Source organism: Globicephala melas, chromosome 1 (assembly GCF_963455315.2).
Source record: "Globicephala melas chromosome 1, mGloMel1.2, whole genome shotgun sequence".
Classification (NCBI taxonomy): domain Eukaryota; kingdom Metazoa; phylum Chordata; class Mammalia; order Artiodactyla; family Delphinidae; genus Globicephala; species Globicephala melas.
The window spans coordinates 41,206,444-41,227,793 of NC_083314.1; the positions used below are offsets into that span (position 1 = coordinate 41,206,444).

The following is a 21,350-nucleotide window of genomic DNA, read 5'->3' on the forward strand; positions in this document are numbered from 1 at the left end:
GCCATTAACTCTGAAAACTGATTTTAGTTTCACATTATTTAGCAATGTGGTGAGTACATAGTGTTCTGTGGAGGAATAGTGCCTAGCAGGGGACCTAGTTTGTACTGCTTATACGTGTTTGAATGAATCTTGATAGGTTGAGACCTCATTATAGAGGCCTGAATATATATACATGCCTGGTTAAGCAAGACATTTGAATGTTATTTAATGTTCAGTGAGAAGCCATTTCAGAATTTTGAACAGGGAAGTGATGTAATCCATTGCCTGCCTTAGACTGGAAGGAAATGTGCAAAAGGTTATATTTGATGACAGGGCTATGGTAAATTTCTTCTCCTTTTCTGAAGTTTCTAAGAACACACATCCTTTTTAAAGTTTCTGGAGCACACTTCCAAAGGTGATGGTGGCTCTCTATGGGGAGCTTGGGAATGGGGGTGGGGGCAGTGTATTTGAATCTGGGAGGGGTAACATAAGTACTTTGAATGAGAGCCCCCAAGGAATTGTCCTTCAAGAAAATCACTGTTTTAGGGAATCCTTAAGTATCAGAATCGTAGATTATAGAGCTAAATTTAACCTAGAGGTCCTCAGACCTCACCCTCGTGTTATGGATGAGATCAAGTGAATTCCTTAAGGCTCTTAACCCAGGACTTCTGATTCCTAGTCCACTGCTGTCTCTAATATATGATACATTAAAGTTTTAGAGGATTGCTTCTCGGCCTCTTGGCTAAGATCAAGTGTAAAGTTGTAGAGGAAACTATAGGCAAACAGACTCTTAGGGAGGACTGGCCTATATAGCTTCATCTTTCCTGCTCCAACAAGCCTGAATGTTTTCATGCCATCTTGCTATACATTTAAAATTGTACCACTTAGATATTCGTGTAGGTTAATAAGTATAAGAATGAAAATAAAAATCTCACCATCCCAGAGGCAAAGCACTAAAACATTTTGTTACATTTTCCCACCAGTCTTTTAAAAATATATGTACTTTTAAAATTAAGATTCTATTGTTTTATAGCTTGTTTTTTTAAAATTTAATATATCCAGACATTTAGTTATATACCTAAACCTTGTGTGAATACATCATTTAAAATGCTTATGTAGTAATATTTCATTGAATTCATGTGTCAAAACATGTATAATTAAACCTCTATTGTTAAATAGTAAGACAGTTCTCAGTTTTTCAAGCAAGCTGCTATTTTATGAATGCAGATGGCTCTCGGAGGAAGCCTTTTGGTCATTCACACAATAATATGAGTCAGTTAAATATCTATGTTTTCTTTTTACCACCTAGCTGAGAGCAGCTAAGTTAGAGAATGGAGGTTGTGATTTGGCATGTAGCACAATAAGGGGAGGAAAGATGGGTAGGAGCTGGTGTGAAGGGTATAGTTGTACATAGGCCTTGTGAAGCCCAGAATACAGTAGGTGCAGAGATAAGGAAGGAGGTTGCTGAAGTGGAGTAATTTCAGTATTTTGCATAGAAATGGCTCTTTTTTTCTTTTTCTTATCCATATGACCTTTGCTTCAAGACTTAAAACTCGAACTGTGTTATGAGTTTTTTTGGTTCTCCAACACAGTAGATTCACTAAGTATTGGTTAAAAGGCTGGGGTGCCTGAGCACCACTTCCACTTATTATTGTCCAAGTTCCAACCTAACTACTTAAAACCTTTTCAACATGATTGTTGTGAGTTTTGGGCTACCTGCAGACAAATATTAAGTGTGTTTTGTCAGTTTAATGGAAATGAAAGGGCAGATATATTCAGGCTTAGTGACTAATTGAATGTCATTAGGAAAGGACAAGAAGACATCAAACATGACTTAAGAGCTAAAAGCCTCAAAAATGGTGAAATGAGGAGTTACTGCTGATTTGTGAAGAAAACTGAAGGATGACACCTGAAAACTCGTATTACATTTCAGGAACTTGTGCTGGTGAGAGAGAGGGATAACACAGATAAAACTGTAATTTGGAGATATTCTAAAAGCCCTCATCTTAGCCAGTAGTTTCAGTTGTGGCTTAAAACACCATATCTATCTGTACTTCTGAATAATAAAATGGGTAAATTTGCATTTCACATCCTCCTTCTTTAGTTGAAAACAATTGATTACTTAGGAGAGGGATCAAACTATAAACTAAGTCCTAGTTCTGCTTCTGATTTACTATATGACATTGGACAAGGCATTTCACCTCTCTGGTTTCTAGTCTGTAACTCAAAGGATAATTAATACTGGTTTAGATAATTTTTGAAGTTCCTTCTGAAACCTAGAGTCTTTATTTCTAAAACAAAAAATGACCCCTGAGATAGGGTTGGCTGTACATTCTCAAATTTGAAAAATTAATCAAAATGTTCATCTAGTAGATTCATGTAACTTTTAAGTATAGCATCTTGAAGGTGTCCCTCTATCAAGTAAAGAACAAATGTCTCAGTTTAATATATGACTGCATAAAAAAATGCAACCACAGTAGGTGACCAGAAGGATAAGTAACTTTCAGGAATTTTGAAAACCCAGTAGTATTTAGTATGTGCTCTCTCAGCATTAAAAAGGTCACCTTGCTAATACATGTTAATTTTGAGAGCTTAATTGACCTTTGGAATGTTAATATCAACCTTTTTTGGTGTGTTTAGAGGTTGGAGCAATCACGGAAGAAACGGAAGCCTGTGACTGGTGGAGTTTGGGTGCTGTCCTCTTTGAGCTTCTCACTGGCAAGGTAAGCAGTGACCTGGAGGTTTATTAAGTTTATCCAGATGCTACCTTGATTTCAAATTGAGACTATTTAGCCTTTGCCTTTAGTTTTTAGGTCAGGGACTAAGAAAACCTTGATACCAAAAAGGGAGAGGGGTAGAAAAATGCATGTTTATCAAGATTCCAGATTTTTTAAAAAGTTGAATTCTATTACATTGAATAAATTGATGGTAAAATTCTGTTATGTCACACTGTTAGTCCATAGCGAGATATAAGACTACACACTCTCTCTTCTTTTTCTATGAGTCAGTTTCAACAGAGTTAAATCTGTAAGGTTCATGTAAGGATTTAAATTCTCTGTATGTTTTAAATACCTGTCTGAAACCAGGAGGGAATTATCATTTTAGAAAATTCATGTAGATATTAAAGGTAACATTATCTTTTTTCTCAATACTGTAATTTTTCCTGTCCGTTCTGGCTTAACGGAGAGTTATTGATCAGAGAGAATTTATACTCTCTCTGATCAATAACTTTTAAGTAAGATATTTGAGGTTAATAGTTAATAGATTTTAATTGAGTATTGTGCAGATTGCCTCCTGGGATGAAAACAGAGGAAATGAACAGTCATACTTTTGTAAGTAGTCATCTACCTTAAATATGTAGTTAATACTGAGCGCCTAACATGGTTGTGGAATACACAAGTCACCTGTACATACATTTAAACCATAAAGTGCTATACATATATAAAGCATTATTATTAACAACTTTTCAACTTTGAAGGTTTTTAAGAACACTAAAAAATTTGAGATATCAAGTCCCATTTTAGTTTTTGGGTATAATGGAAGTTTTTCTATTATGAGCCACTCTCTTTATAACTAAGGGAAAAGGGTGAGTGGCCTAAGCTTATGATGCGATTTTGATGACTGCCTGTATTTCAGTTAAAGTTCTGTGGGCTCATAGCCCTTGTCCTAAACTGCTTAGAGGGTACTGTGGTGATTACTGCACCTCCAGTTAAGGTGGTTGTTGAGCTTTCTGTATTTGCTGTCCATAAACCCTGTGACGGAACAGAATATGATATTGTTTGGGATAAGAAGTGTACCTGATTGATTGTTTCAGACTCTGGTTGAGTGCCATCCAGCAGGAATAAATACTCACACTACTTTGAACATGCCAGAATGTGTCTCTGAAGAGGCTCGCTCACTCATTCAACAGGTAATTTAATTGACGTATTGGCCAAGTATATCAACCATGCAAATTAGCAGAGCCCACAGCTCCAAAACCTTAAAGAAATTAGTTTCAGACAAGGAGGACCCTTTACTAATTACAAATTCAGAACTAGTACTGTATATCTTTAGGCTTCTACTATTATCTGAGTATTGGTGATGTCAGAGAGAATAGGTAAAGCTTGTTGGTATTATTTATTTATTTATTTTAAATCCAGGCTAATGTTTAGTCAATTCCATATGTCTCTGTAGGTGTGAGATGTAAGTATTGCTTTCAGCTGGTCTGGAGCTGCTCTATTACATTTTGTAACCATATGTGAATGGCTATGTTCTTTTCTTTTTTTTTTTTTTAAACTTTTTAAAGAGTTCATTCCTTAGAGCTAGTCTCGAGATAGTATATGGCGAATGGCTATATTTATAAACGTAGGAATGGGCTACTTAGGAGAGAAGTGGTAGAAAATCTTGCCAAGTTAGATCACTTGTAGATCCATTCATGAAACTTGAATATTGGTGTCAGTTGGTGTATTTCTGGTGGCTTTGAAGAAAGAGACTATTGATAATTAAAGTTCAGTATCCCAGAGGTAGGCTTGGAACTCTAGTGAGCTCCTTAAATTGATTCGCCATGTGTAAAATGCTCACCTGGTTTTGAAGAGCAAGTTTTGATGAGTACACTGAGGGTTGTTAGCATTGAGGTGTGATAGGCTCACAGCAAATCAGCAAGAATTGTCAGGACTGTGATCTCCTATGCTTTTGGGAAAATATCAAGGGAAAAGTTATTTGAAAAAGATGAAGAACTAAAATTTTTGTTTAATGAAACATGAATTATTTTTTAAATCAGGGAAAACAAAATTTGTAAAAAAAAAAGAAAGAGAAAAGGGGAGGGGAGAAAATATTAAGAAGAGTATTACCTAGTATTCTCTTGAGCAGTGATTTTTGTTCCATTCAACGAATATATGTATGGCATAGTGTCATAAGCTACAAACTTGAGATTCACAAATAATTATATCACAGATGGATTTAATAAAGGCTATCAGAGAGGTTTAAAAAAATACTTTGGCGAATCAGGATAAAGAGGTAATAATTGTTGCAGTGGTGGTATTAGGAAAGTTTTTGTGTAGTGAGTGTTATTTTTGCGGAGGCTTAGCCAGAATTTTGGCTTGCAAGCTTGGATGTGGGAGAATAACTGGGTGGAATGAAAAGCTTGAACAAAGGCAAAGAAGGAGTCAGAAAGACTCAATTTGGGAAATCAAAAGTTTGGTTTATCTAGAGTACAAGGATGAATATAGGGATGAGTAATAGTACGTAGATGAGAATGGAAAGAGAAGTTGGGGCTCTCTTATCATGAACACCAGGGGAGAATGATAGTATTTAATTCAGTAAAAAATTGAGATTTGGAGTTTTTGTGCACAAGAGTGAAAGGATCAGAGTCGTGCTTCAGGAAGATTAATTTGCCCAGACTCTGTAAAATCTGAAGAAACATAATCAGGTTGGAAATAGTGAGATGAGAGTACCCTGAGCACTTTGTAAAAGGATTAAGAGGTAGTGCAAAGATACATAAAACATTTCATTCTAATGGGCAAAAAGGACAGCTCCTCATTTGATTTCATATCCTTTGTTGTGGCACAGCAAGGTAAATTCAAAGTATTTTTTTGGCTATTAATTTAAGGAAGGCTAGCAACTGCTATTTTTTGTTTCTCTTTCTTAAAGAAGTAGTCATTATTATATAATATTGAGAATAGAATTCCCCACATTAATTAATAAAGGTCTGTTACTCCTATCTATCAGAATTTATGTTGTAAAGGGGTCTGAGCTTAAGATATGTTAAGTTCCCAAATACAGATATGTATAGCTTATATAGTTAAAGCAGCATTCTGTCATTGGCCTGCCTAAGGAAACTACCACTCATGTTGAGGAAACATCATCAGGAAAGGGAAAAGGGGTCCCTTGGCATGATTAGCAATTTGTCATTTTGACTTTCCTCTTCCACTACCTCATGGTTCATAAAGGTTACTTTAAAAAATCACAAAATGATTTATGTGGAAAGAATTATTCCACTTTGAGGAGATTTTCCCCTTTGGTCTTTTCAGCTCCTTGCTTTCTTCCTAGATTTCATAATTCCCTGTACCCATGGTTTAGTCATCTCAGTCCAAGTGAATTGTGCTAAAGTAAACATAGTTACATTTTAAATGCGGTTTTAAAAAAAGATATTTACAGATCCTCAGCATGGATGTTTGTACTTCCCAGTGTACTTTTAGTTCTTTATGACACAATTGCTTTGTCAATTGAAAGATATTATATGAGGAAAAAGACCTTCAAAACAAATTTCTGTGCCTCCAGTGCTCAGCTTTATTGCCTATTCTTTAGGAGAAAGGAGGTTGGCAGTGACTGTCTTGGTTTTGCCACTGGCTGACACATTCTTTTAGCAATAGAATCTTTGTGTGATCTGTCAGAAGGCCTGGGAGAGTATTTAAAATGGCAGAATAAGCAAGACAGTCATGGGTAAACAATTATACTTTTGCCTGTAGATTTACACTTGCAAAATTATAGAAGAGTCCATGAACTAAGGTAAATTGACTTTAGTAAAAGTCAAAATATGAACTTTTATTGGAATTTCATAATGAGGTCATGTTTTGGAAAGAATGGGGGCAGGAAAGCCAATTTTAACAAGAAAGGAAGAACTTACGTGTTTATATGTTTCCTGAAATATTAAAAAACATGCTATAGTTATAGTTAATTCTTACTAATGTTTGATATTTTAGATTTATATTCAGATGTTTAATGCCTTCCACATTTCAATCAGTGGACATGACTTGTCTGATTTTGAAAATGGATTTGATACGTTTAGGATATGCTTATGCTGTTTGTTTTATAATAGCAGCTTTTCTCTTAAGACAGTTTAGCAACTTCTAATATAAAAATTCTTTGAGCAGTTCACTTTAATAAAAAGTAGTCATTTTGAATGCTAGATACAGTAATTTCAAGTGAAAAGACTGTGAGTACAGTCTTTTGAAGTATATGCTTCACTCCCCTTGTGGATTTGGTGATAGCAAAGTGAAGTAATAGATTCTTGGCATTTGCAGATCACGCACTCTTAAAGCAGTGTAATGTTGTGATTAACAACAGGGATTCTGGAGACTGAGTACCTGAATTCAGATCATCTCCTTGCTACCTACTACCTATATGATCTTAAACAAGTTATTTAATTTCTCTGAGTCTCTGTTTTCTCATCTATAAAACAGAGATATTTATAGTAACTATTCATAGAGTTGTTGTGAGTTCAGTGAATTAACCTGTGTTAAGCAATTAGAATAATGCCTGGCACACAGTAAGCGTCACATAAATGTTTTGTATTATTATGGTTGATAGGGCAGCATTGAAAGCTCACAACATGTAGTAATTTATAATTTGATGAAGCATATAGTTGAATTATAGTATAGGGCTGCCTAACATGAGAGTGCTGGTGATACAGGTTGAAAAGGTCTAAAAAGTAGTGGATTGGCACGTAATAGGAAATCAACTGATGCTTTTATATAAATGATTAATTATTAGTGAATAATAGAAATATAGAAATAAAGGAAAAAGGAGAAATAAAAGTTTAGGTTTGATTTGAGTAGTGGGATTTCCTATAGGTATAGAACCATTAATGTAATCATCCACATATTTCAGTTGCAGTTGACTAAATTCTGTGGAAAAAATTGTTTGCTATAGGAATATTCTCAAATTTGAATGGCTATAGCCATATGAGAAAGTTGGAAAATTCTCTTTAAAAAAAAGAAATTATAAAGTTGGACAGAATTGGCAAAAATAACCATCTTTGTGCTCTGGAAATTGATCAGAGGGATGCAACAATCTGGAAAGTACTTATGCTTGAAAATAGCTGAACTTTGGGAAAGAATTGTGGGACTCTGTGACATTCTTGCCTGGGGCTACTTGCATTCTCTCTTCCCTGCTTGGCCAGGTGTGAAGGTTCTCCCAGGTTGAGGTAGGCCATGAAGACCAGCACTGAGGCTGTATGCATGTGCAGGGAAAGATCTCAGTGGAAAGTAAAAACAAGGACAGACTTGAAAGTGGCCTAAATTTTGAATGTGTTCTCCTGCCCACTGGCATAGGATGGAAGCTTTAGTAGCTAAGGTATTTGAATGCAACCCCTTTTCAGTCACTGGTTGACCACTAAGCTATGCAGACACAGTGGTGACCCTTAGGAAACCAAGCTTAAGAAAGGAAAACTTAAAACTTTTTTCTTAGAAAAGAAAAAAAAATGAGAAAAGATACCAACTTCTGCTTGTTACAGTGGGGTGGGGGAAGCAGATTTACAGATCTAGCTGAACAAGTTATCAAAGAATAAACCAACCAACAGCAATTGATAACAGCCTTCTTGAGAAAAAAATAAGACTCCAGAGTCACTAAAATATATTAACTAAAATGTCTCATTTTCAGCAAAATATTGTAAGATATCCACAGAAACAAGATAGTATGATCCATAGGCAGGGAAAAAAACAGTCAATAGAAATTACTCTGAGTGTCCCCAGAATTTGGGGTTTAATGAAGACTTCAAAGCAGTTATTATAAATATGTTCAAAGAATTAAAGGAAATCATGTATAAAGAATTAAAGGAAAATAAAACAATAATGAATCAACAAATAGAGATTCTCAATAAGGAGATAGAAATTATATTAAAAGGAAAAAAAGAACCAAATAGAAATTCTCAAGTTGAAAAGTACAATAATTGAAGTGAAGAAGTAAGTAGGGGAAAAAAAATTCACTGGAGCATCTCAACATGATAGTAAATTATCCAATCTGAAAAACAGATTTAAAAATTTGAAGAAAAATGAACAGGGATAAAGAGACCTGTAAAATGATATTAAGTATACCAATATACATATAATGGGAGTTCCAAAAAGAGGACATAGGGAAAGGAGCGGCAAAAAATGTTTAAGAAACAATGGCTGAAAATCCTAAATTTGATGAAGAACATTGAGATGCATCCAAGAAGCTTAGTGGACCTTATGTGGACGAATACAAAGAGATCCACGTAGAGATATTGTAGTCCAGTTGTTGAAAGACAAAAACAAAGAGGAAAAGGAGCCAAAGAAAAACAACTCATTGTATCCAAGGGAACATTGTGATGTCTGGCTTCTCATCAAAAACAATGGAAGAGAGGTAGGAGAAGATGGCGGAAGAGTAAGACGCGGAGATCACCTTCCTCCCCACAAATACATCAGAAGTACATCTACACATGGAACTGCTCCTATAGAACACCTACTGAACGCTGGCATAAGACCTCAGACCTCCCAAAAGGCAAGAAACTCCCCACGTACCTGGGTAGGGCAAAAGAAAAAACAGAGACAAAAGAATAGGGATGGGACCTGCACCTCTGGGAGGGAGCCGTGAAGGAGGAAAGGTTTCCACACACTAGGAAGGCCCTTTGCTGGCGGAGACTGCGGGTGGCAGAGCGGGGAAGCTTCGGAGCCACAGAGGAGAGTGCATCAACAGGGGTGCGGAGGGCAGAGCGGCGAGATTCCCGCACAGAGAATCGGTGCCACCAGCACTCACCAGCCCGAGAGGCTTGTCTGCTCACCCGCCAGGGTGGGCGGAGCTGGGAGCTGAGGCTTGGGCTTCGGAGGTCAGAGCCCAGGGAGAGGACTAGGGTTGGCTGCGTGAACACAGCCTGAAGGGGGCTAGTGCACCACAGCTGGCCGGGATGGAGTCCGGGAAAAAGTCTGAAGCTGCCGGAGAGGCCGGAGAGTTTTTCTTCCCTCTTTGTTTCCTGGTGCGAGAGGAGAGGGGATTAAGAGCGCTGCTTAAAGGAGCTCCAGAGGCAGGCGCGAGCCGTGGCTATCAACGCGGACCCCAGAGACAGGCCTGGGATGCTAAGGCTGCTACTGCCGCCACCATGAAGCCTGTGTGCGCGCACAGGTCACTCTCCACACCTCCCCTCCCGGGAACCTGTGCAGCCCGCCACTGCCAGGGTCCCGTGATCCAGGGACAACTTCCCTGGGAAAATGCACGGCGTGCCTCAGTCTGGTGCAATGTCATGCTGGCCTCTGCTGCCGCAGGCTCGCCCCGCATCCATACCGTCCCTCCTTGGCCCGAGTGAGCCAGAGCCCCTGAATCAGCTGCTCCTTTAACCCTGTCCTGTCTGAGCAAAGAACAGACGCCCTCAGGCGACCTACACGCAGAGGCGGGGCCAAATCCAAATCCGAACCCCAGGAGCTGTGCGAACAAAGAAGAGAAAGGGAAATCTCTCCCAGCAGCCTCAGAAGCAGAGGATGAAAGGCCCACAATCAACTTGATGTACCCTGCATCTGTGGAATCCTGAATAGACAACAAATCATCCCAAATTGAGGAGGTGGACTTTGGGAGCAAGATATATTATTTTTTCCCCTTTTCCTCTTTTTGTGAGTGTGTATGTGTATGCTTCTGTGTGAGATTTTGTGTGTATAGCTTTGCTTTCACCATTTGTCCTAGGATTCTGTCCGTCCGTTCTTTTTTCTTTAAAAAATTTTTTTCATAATAATTATTTTTATTTTAATAACTTTATTTTATCTTTATTTGATTTGATTTTATCCTTTCTTTCTTTCTTTCTTTCTTTCTTTCTTTCTTTCTTTCTTTCTTTCTTTCTTTCTTCTTTCCTTCCTTCCTTCCTTCCTTCCTTCCTTTCTTTCCTTTCTTTTCTTTCTTTTCTTTCTTTTCTTTCTTCTTTCTTTTCTTCCAAGCTCTGTGGATGAAAGGCTCTTGGTGCTCCAGACAGGAGTCAGTGCTGTGCCTCTGAGGTGGGACAGGAAACTTCAGGACACTGGTCCACAAGAGACCTCCCAGCTCCACGTAATATCAAACGGTGAAAATTTCCCAGAGATCTCCACCTCAACACCAAGACCTAGCTTCAGTCAACGACCAGCAAGCTACAGTGCTGGACACCCTATGCCAAACAACTACGAAGACAGGAACACAGCCCCATCCATTAGCAGACAGGCTGCATAAAATCATAATAAGGCCACAGACACCCCAAAACACATCACCAGACGTGGACCTGCCCATGAGAAAGACAAGATCCAGCCTTACCCACCAGAACACAGACACTAGTCCCCTCCACCAGGAAGCCTACACAACCCACTGAACCAACCTTAGCCACTGGGGATAGACACCAAAAACAACGGGAACTACGAACCTGCAGCTTGTGAAAAGGAGACCCCAAACACAGTAAGATAAGCAAAATGAAAAGAGAGAACACACAGCAGATGAAGGAGCAAGGTAAAAACCCACCGGACCTAACAAATGAAGAGGAAATAGGCAGTCTACCTGAAAAAGAATTCAGAATAATGATAGTAAAGATGACCCAAAATCTTGGAAATAGAATAGAGAAAATGCAAGACACATTTAACAAGGACATAGAAGAACTAAAGAGGAAACAAGCAATGATGAACAACACAATAAATGAAATTAAAAATACTCTAGAAGGGATCAGTAGCAGAATGACTGAGGCAGAAGAATGGATAAGTGACCTGGAAGATAAAATAGTGGAAATAACTACTGCAGAGCAGAATAAAGATAAAAGAATGAAAAGAACTGAGGACAGTCTCAGAGACCTCTGAGACAACATTAAACGCACCAACATTTGAATTATAGGGGTCCCAGAAGAAGAAGAGAAAAAGAAAGGGACTGAGAAAATAGTTGAAGAGATTATAGTTGAAAACTACCCTAATATGGGAAAGGAAATAGTTAATCAAGTCCAGGAAGCACAGAGAGTCCCATACAGGATAAATCCAAGGAGAAACATGCCAAGACACATATTAATCGAACTATCAAAAATTAAATACAAAGAAAGCATATTAAATGCAGGAAGGGAAAACAACAAATAACGCACAAGGGAATCCCCATAAGGTGAACAGCTGATCTTTCAGTAGAAACTGCAAGCCAGAAGGGAGTGGCAGGACATGTTTAAAGTGATGAAGGAGAAAAACCTACAACGAAGATTACTCTTCCCAGCAAGGATCTCATTCAGATTTGATGGAGAAATTAAAACCTTTACAGACAAGCAAAAGCTGAGAGAGTTCAGCACCACCAAACCAGCTTTACAACAAATGCTAAAGGAACTTCTCTAGGCAAGAAACACAAGAGAAGGAAAAGACCTACAATAACAAACCCAAGATAATTAAGAAAATGGGAATAGGAACATACATATCGATAATTACCTTAAATGTAAATGGATTAAATGCTTCCACCAAAAGACACAGACTGGCTGAATAGATACAAAACAAGACCCGTGTATATGCTGTCTACAAGAGACCCACTTGAGACCTAGGGACACATACAAACTGAAAGTGAGGGGATAGAAAAAGTTATTCCATGCAAATGGAAATGAAGAGAAAGCTGGAGTAGCAGTTCTCATATCAGACAAACTAGACTTTAAAATAAAGACTATTACAAGAGACAAAGAAGGACACTACATAATGATCAAGGGATTGATCCAAGAAGAAGATATAACAGTTGTAAATATTTATGCACCCAACATAGGAGCACTTCAATACATAAGGCAAATACTAACAACCGTAACAGGGGAAATCGACAGTAACACAATCATAGAAGGGGACTTTAACACCCCACCTTCACCAATGGACTCATCATCCAAAATGAAAATAAATAAGGGAACACAAGCTTTAAATGATACATTAAACAAGATGGACTTACTGATATTTATAGGACATTCCATCCAAAAACAACAGAATACACATTTTTCTCAAGTGCTCATGGAACATTCTCCAGGATAGATATCTTGGATCACAAGTCAAGCCTTGGTAAATTTAAGAAAATTGAAATCATATCATGTATCTTTTCTGACCACAATGCTATGAGGCTAGATATCAATTACAGGAAAAGATCTGTAAAAAATACAAACACATGGAGGCTAAACAATACACTACTTAATAACCAAGAGATCACTGAAGAAATCAAAGAGGAAATCAAAAAATACCTAGAAACAAATGACAATGAAAACACGATGACCCAGAACCTATGGGATGCAGCAAAAGCAGTTCTAAGAGGGAAGTTTATAGCAATACAATCCTACCTTAAGAAACAGGAAACATCTCGAATAAACAACCTAACCTTGCACCTAAAGCAGTTAGAGAAAGAAGAACAAAAAACCCCCAAAGTTAGCAGAAAGAAAGAAGTCATCAAGATCAGATCAGAAATAAATGAAAAAGAAATGAAGGAAATGATAGCAAAGATCAATAAAACTAAAAGCTGTTCTTTGAGAAGATAAACAAAATTGATAAACCATTAGCCAGACTCATCAAGAAAAAAAGGAAGAAGACTCAAATCAATAGAATTAGAAATGAAAAAGGAGAAGTAACAACTGACACTGCAGAAATAGAGATATAGAGATATACCTTGTTCTTGGATTGGAAGAATCAACATTGTGAAAATGACTCTACTACCCAAAGCAATCTACAGATTCAGTGCAATCCATTTCAAACTACCACTGCCATTTTTCACAGAACTAGAACAAAAAATTTCACAATTTGTATGGAAACACAAAAGACCCTGAATAGCGAAAGCAATCTTGAGAATGAAAAATGGAGCTGGAGGAATCAGGCTCCTGGCCTTCAGACTATACTACAAAGCTACAGTAATCGAGACAGTATGGTACTGGCACAAAAACAGAAATATAGATCAGTGGAACAGGATAGAAAGCCCAGAGGTAATCCCATGCACATATGGTCACCTTATCTTTGATAAAGGAGGGAAGAATATACAGTGGAGAAAAGACAGCCTCTTCAATAAGTGGTGCTGGGAAAACTGGACAGCTACATGGAAAAGTATGAAATTAGAACACTCCCTAACACCATACACAAGAATAAACTCAAAATGGATTAAAGACCTACATGTAAGGCCAGACACTGTCAAACTCTTAGAGGAAAACATAGGCGGAACACTCTATGACATAAATCACAGCAGGATCCTTTTTGACCCACCTCCTAGAGAAATGGAAATAAAAACAAAAATAAACAAATGAGACCTAATGAAACTTCAAAGCTTTTGCACAGCAAAGGAAACCATAAACAAGACCAAAAGACAACCCTCAGAATGGGAGAAAATATTTGCACATGAAGAAACTGACAAAGGATTAATCTCCAAAATTTACAAGCAGCTCAATAACAAAAAAACAAACAGCCCAATCCAAAAATGGGCAGAAGACCTAAACAGACATTTCTCCAAAGAAGATATACAGATTGCCAACAAACACATGAAAAAATGCTCAACATCATTAATCATTAGAGAAATGCAAATCAAAACTACAATGAGATATCATCTCACAACGGTCAGAATGGCCATCATCAAAAAATCTACAAACAATAAATCCTGGAGAGGGTGCGGAGGAAAGGGAACCCTCTTGCACTGTTGGTGGGAATGTAAATTGATACAGCCACTGTGGAGAACAGTATGGAGGTTCCTTGAAAACTAAAAGTAGAATTACCATATGACCCAGCAATCCCACTACTGGGCATATATGCTGAGAAATCCATAATTCAAAAAGAGTCATGTACCAAAATGTTCACTGCAGCTCTATTTACAATAGACAGGACATAGAAGCAACCTAAGTGTCCATCAACAGATGAAGGGATAAAGAAGACGTGGCACATATATACAATGGAATATTACTCAGCCATAAAAAGAAATGAAATTGAGTTATTTGTAGTGAGGTGGATGGACCTAGAGTCTGTCATACAGAGTGAAGTAAGTCAGAAAGAGAAAGACAAATACCGTATGCTAACACATATATATGGAATCTAAGGAAAAAAAAAAAGGTCATGAAGCTCCTAGGGGTAAGATAGGAATAAAGACACAGACCTATTAGAGAATGGACTTGAGGATATGGGGAGGGGGAAGGGTAAGCTGTGACAAAGTGAGAGAGTGGCATGGACATATATATACTACCAAACGTAAAATAGATAGCTAGTGGGAAGCAGCCACATAGCACAGGGAGAACAGCTCGGTGGTTTGTGACCACGTAGATGGGTGGGATAGGGAGGGTGGGAGGGAGGGAGACGTAAAAGGGAAGAGATATGGGAACATTTGTATATGTATAACTGATTTACTTTGTTATAAAGCAGAAACTAACACACCATTGTAAAGCAATTATACTCCAATAAAGATGTTAAAAAAAAAAAAGGAAGACAGAAGACAGTGGAATGACATATTTAAAGTGTTGAAAGGAAGTAACTGTCAGCCAAGATTTCTATATCCAGCAAAATTATCTTTCAAAAATGAAAATGAAATTAAGAAATTTCCAAGTAAAGACAGAGAATTCATTTTTAGCAGAGTTGTCTTACAAGAAATAATACAAGAAGTCCTTCAGCTGCAAGTTACCAGATAGTGACTCAGATTCATAGGAGGAAATGAAAAGTTCTGGAATGATAAATATGAGTTAATAGAAAAGACTAAATATGTTTTTTCTCATTTCTCTGCTCAACTTCTTTCAAAAGACATTAGGTTGTACGAAGCAATACTTGTAACACTGTGCTGGTAGGTTTATAACCTATATGGATGTAACATATAGTATTTAATGACAGTAAAAGACAAAGGAGGACAGAAGGAATGGAACTATAGTGGAGCAAAATTTCTGCATTTCACTGGAATTAATCTGAAGTAGATTGTGATAAATTAAGAAGCATATTATAATCTTGACAGCAACCACTAAAAAAAAATAGTAAAGGAAAATTAATAGAGGAACTGAAATAGTACAGTAAGAAGTATTTGACACAGAAGAAGGCAGTAAAGGGGAATGAGAAAAGACAGTAGAGGTAGAAAACAAGTAGCAAATTAGAAAACGTAAACCTACTGTGTCAATAATTACATTCAGTGTGAATGTCTAAACATGCCAAACAAAAGGCAAAGATTGTTAACTGGATAAGAAAGAGATCCAACTATCTGTGTGCAAGAGACACACTTAAATTAAAAACACAAATAGGTTAAAAGAAAAAGGGTGGGAAAAGATAAATCATGCAAACAGTGACCATAAGAGAGGTGAAGTGGTTTTATTAAATATCAGACAAAATAGATGTGGAGACAAGAGAATTACCAGGGACTAAGATGTTGTATAATGATGAGAGGATCAATACATAGAAAGATATAATAATTATAAATGTATATGCTCTAATAACAGCTTCAAAACATATGAAGCAAGTCTGATTGAATTGAAATAATAGATAATACAATAATAATAAATGGAGGCTTCAATACCCCATTCTTGATAATTAATAGAAAATCAGCAAGGATATAGAGAAGACTTGAACAACATTATCAAACAACTCTGACATATATAGAAAAATGATTGCAGAATACAGTCTTATCACATGCACATGGAACATTCCCCATGATAGATCATTTGCTATGCCATAAAACAACTTTCAGTATTTAAAAGGATTGAAATTATACAGCATACTCTGACCATAACAACTTTTTATTAGAAATCATCAACAGAAAGAGATCTGGTGAATCCGTACCAGATATATGGAAATTAAACAACATACTTCTAAATAACCTGAGTCAAAGAAGAAATGCCAAGAGAAACCAGAAATTGTTTTTAATGGAATGAAAACAAACACATGGTATGTCAAAATTTATAGGATGCAGCTACATCAGTTCTTGGGGAAAATTTATGGCTTTAGACATCTGTATAGGAAAAGAATGGTCTCAAATAAAAATCTCACCTTGTAACTGAGGAAGTTAGAAAAAGAAACTGTAAAAAGCAAAATAAATCCAAAGCAAGCAGAAGAAAGAAAGCAAGCAGAAATCAATGAAAGAGAAAATCTTCATTGGATAGAAGAGAAAAATAAGAGAAAAATTAAATCACAAGTTGGTTCTTTGAAAAGATCAGCAAAATTGGGAAAACTTTAGTGACTTCAAAATGAATATGAGGGCTTCCCTGGTGGCGCAGTGGTTGAGAGTCCGCCTGCCGATGCAGGGGACACGGGTTCGTGCCCCGGTCCTGGAAGATTCCACATGCCGCGGAGCGGCTGGGCCCGTGAGCCATGGCCGCTGAGCCTGTGCGTCCAGAGCCTGTGCTCTGCAATGGGAGAGGCCACAACAGTGTGAGGCTCGTGTACCGCAAAAAAAAAAAAAAAAAAGAATATGAAAAGGCAAGGGACCTAGAGTATCCAAAACAATTTTGAAAGAGAACAAAGAAGGAGTACTTACACTCCCAATTTCCAGTCAGTATAAAGCTACAGTAACTACTTAATTACTGTGGTATTAGAGCAGAGATAAGCAATATAGATTAATGGAATGGAATTGAGAGTTCAGAAATAAACTCCTACATTTATGGTCAATGGATTTTCCATAAAGGTGCCAAGATAATTCGATGATGAAAAAATAATCTTTTCAACAAATGGTGCTGGGGAGGGAGGAGATATGGGAGCATATGTGTATGTATGGCTGATTCACTTTGTTATAAAAGAGAAACTAGCACACCATTGTAAAGCAATTTTACTCCAATAAGGATGTTAAAAAAAAAAATGGTGCTGGGAAAATCAAATATTCACATGCTAAAACCAAAATAAACTAAGACCCTTAATTCATATCATATGCAAAAATTAACTCAAAATAGCTCATAAACCTATATGTGGGAGCTAAAACTGTAAAATCGTAGGAAAAATATTGGAGAAAATCTTCATGACCTTGGGTTAGGAAAAGAATTATTAGGTATGACACCAAAACATGATCCATAAAAGAAAAAAAATGATAAAGTGGGCTTCATTAAAATTAAAAACTTTTGCACTTCAAAAGATACCAGTAAAAGAATGAAAAGACAAGCCACAGACTGGGACAAAATATATGCACATCATGCAACTGATAAAAGATTTGTTTTCAGAATGTGTAAAGAACCTTTTAACTCAGTAAGCAAACAGCTCAGTATAAAAATGGGCAAAGGTTCACCAAGGAGGCTTTATAAATGGCTAAGAAGTACATGAAAAGATGCTCACCATCACTAGTCATTAGGGAATATAAATTAAAACCATAATAAGATACCACTAATACCCACTAGAAGGGCTGTAATAAAAAAGACAGTATCAGTTATCGACGAGGGTGTAGAGAAACTGGAATTCTCATACGTTGCTGGCAGGAACGTAAAATGGTACAGATACTTTAGAAAAGTTTGGTAGTTTCTTAAAAAGCTAAACATAAACTTAACACAAGACCCACCAGTCCCACTCCTAGGAATGTCCTTAAGAGAAATACTTAACACAAGACCCACCAGTCCCACTCCTAGGAATGTCCTTAAGAGAAATGAAAATACGTGTCTGCAGGAAGTCATATATACTATTTATTATAGCCGCAACCTGGAAAGTCCATATGTCCATTAACTGGTGAATATATTAACAAGATGTGTTATATCCAAATAGTGGAATGCTGTTCAGAAGTAAAAAGGAACAGACTGTTGATACGTGCTACAACACGGATGAATCTCAAAAACATTATGCTAAGTGAAAGAAGGCAGCTACAAAAGACAACATATTTTTATGATTTCATTTATTCAGAAAGGGCAAGTTTATAGAGATAGAAAACAAATCAGTGGTTGCCTAGGGCTGGAGATGGAAATGTGGATTAACTGCAAACAGGATGAGGAAACTTTTTAGGATGATCAAAATGTTCTAAAACTGGATTGTGGTGAAAGTTGCACAACTCTTTAAATTTACTAAGAATCATTAAGTTGTATACTTACAGCAGATAAATTTTATGCTATATAAATTATCCTTCAGTAAAGCTGTTAAAACAAAAATTTGGGGATACATGAATGTCTTAACACATTCTTTCAGTATGCCCAGGGTCCTCTATAATTGTATATGACTACTTTTATTTTCCCACACTTAACAATCCTATTGTGTGTAACATTTATTAACTTATTTTATACCTGATTCCTATTAGTGAAGAAGTAGAAACACATTTCACTCATTGTATCAAATTGTCCCATGTGAGTCAGCTATTTCAAAGAAAGCAATTCTGGAATATGAATTGGCTTATTCAGACCTTAGGTAAAGTTTAGACCTGGTGCATATATAATTCACTAGGGGTTGAAAGACTTATTGCGCCTCCCAAACTTTCTCATCATGAAAGGAGTAACTGGATCTCTCAGAATTTGGTGCAATATCTAATTAATGTCATAATTGTACTTTTGGAGTAGGAAATTGATAGGTGTAACTATCCTATTGTACTATATGAGGATGAGAAACAAAGTGAGTTACTCAAGGTCATATTTCAAATCAGTTGAAAAGTCCCCACCACCACACAGCTAGAGTGGTATCATAGACATAATTCCCTTTCAAGGAAATATAGCCAGTTGGCTGTCAGTCAAGTCCATTTGTTACTGGGGTTGAATTTAGAAGTTCTTTCCTTTCATATATTTTTCTTTTCCTTTGATTCTTTAGTTGGATTCCCACTATTCACTAAATCCTTCTTTTTTAGCTCTTACAGTTCAACCCTGTGGAGCGTCTTGGTGCTGGAGTTGCTGGTGTTGAAGATATCAAATCTCATCCATTTTTTACCCCTGTGGATTGGGCAGAACTAATGAGATGAACATAATGCAGGGTTCTCTGCACACGTTCTGATCTTCTCTATGACAAGCGTCTCCAGCACAGAGGTAGCTCTGCCTTACACTCAGTTATGGGGCACCAAGCATTGGGATGAAGATCTTTAGAGGAAATGGAGAAAGAAAAAGCCTGAGAGAGAACAATTCCTTTACAGTTACTGTCTGGACAAGATATTGGCTACATTTGCAAGGGGCTGTTATGTACAAACCTTTAACTGAGGTGTGATCTTTATTTTATCTGCACTTAGTGTTGCAGGTGAGTTGTAAACCCAACTAAAAGAGGAATGCCCTTCAAGACCTTCCTCTGATATGAAGCTCCAAGTGTAGAATGAAGTGTTACTTGAAAGGAGGACCTTTACATGGCAGCTGACAGTGCTTTCTGCTAACCAGGATTGGTTTAATATGATCAAATTAATATTTGCTGAATAATATACTAAAAGTGCTTCATGAATAATGTCATCTGTGGAGCTTAAAAAGTGAGAAAAAAAGAAAATACACGTCATGTCTGATAGGAAAACTGAACCACAATGCTATATAATTAATGTATGTCGAATATGGTCCCATAGTCATTCTTTCTGAAGTCCACATGAGAAGAAAACACTTCATGTTGTCAACTGTGTACTTTGTTGGTTGATACTGCTAACAGAAGGGTTCATATGAACACTCTCTCTTTCGCTCTCTCTCTCTTCATCTTTATTTTTTCACTTTCTGCACCCTTTGTCTATTCTCTCATGTTCTGTTCTTCCTACCCCTATTAATACATATGCAACAAAAAAGGGAAGGGAGTATTTATTTCCTCAAATTGTATCAACTTAATAAGAACTAAAGAATCATGTGAAATAAACGTAGTAAAAATTTAAATCTCTCTTTCATTTAATTGTTTAAGTTTTTTTTCTTTTTTTCCAAAGGCCTCTCTTCCTTTCATTTTGGAATGTTAACAATTTCTGCTTCTTATTATGCTTGACTTCATTTTAGTTTTATGCCTTAGTATCCTAAGAACCAAAGGATCTCCTCTAAATGGGATTGAATGGCAATCCTATTTTATAACGTATTGACAGGATTTCCAGATTTGACCTCCAAATCTACTTGACGTTGTGTAGAAAGAACATGAGTATTTATACATCTCCAAACATTTGTATTCGATTTCCTTCTGTCGCTAAGATAGCTCCTGTAGTCATGCATTGTTTACAACAATTTACAGAATTTTAAGTTAATGTCTGTTCTTTAAATTTTATCCAAAGAAGAAAGAATAAGTCACCATTTTCAAGTTAGGAACCACAACATAATGAAAGTTTTCTGTATGTTTTAATTCTTTGTATTTTTGAGATCTGTGTGAGAGCCTATCCCTACTCCAAGAGCATCTGTACAGCTTCCAGCTGCCATTGGCCAGGTCTGCCCATCAAATTAAATGGAAGCAGAAAATGCTTTAGTGACACAAAGGAAATGTGCAAGCATTTTTGCTTTTTCTATTATCCTACTCCCCCATTTTCCTTTTTGGTCCCCTTATAACCTGAAACCCAGCTGAAGTGCTGCAACAACACTGGGATGGGGAGCAGGTCAGCAGGATCATAGCTCAGTCAAGATGACATCACTCCCTGGAACTGGATTTCAACTCACCAGCCCCCTGGCCTCATAACAGGAACTCATGCAGGTGAGACACAAGAATGACTTCCTGTGTAGGACTAGTAGGAAATCTGTAAGTAGTTAGAACTGGCCATTACAGAGCTTCCTTCCAGAACTGCCCTATGACATGAAAGTAGGACTTCACAGCTAAGGTGAAGCTCCCAGCCCTACCACATGATTTGGGTCCCTTGGATTCAAAGGACAGTGTTAACAGATGGTTGCTGTGTTAGTGTGTTGA

General features: G+C 37.1%; 1 protein-coding gene across 5 annotated transcripts in view; it reads left to right on the forward strand.

Moving 5' to 3' along the window:
* Positions 1 to 20,350, forward strand: part of RPS6KC1 (ribosomal protein S6 kinase C1) — a 216,203-nt gene extending 195,853 nt beyond the window's left edge. For all 5 annotated transcript variants that reach the window (XM_030872990.2, XM_030872994.2, XM_030872999.2 and 2 more), the window contains 3 exons: positions 2,620 to 2,702; positions 3,794 to 3,889; positions 19,366 to 20,350. In XM_030872990.2, coding sequence (XP_030728850.1) covers positions 2,620 to 2,702; positions 3,794 to 3,889; positions 19,366 to 19,476 — 290 coding nt within the window. In that variant the 3' untranslated portion in view covers positions 19,477 to 20,350. The remainder of the gene's footprint in view (positions 1 to 2,619; positions 2,703 to 3,793; positions 3,890 to 19,365) is intronic.
* Positions 20,351 to 21,350: the final 1,000 nt, after the last annotated feature.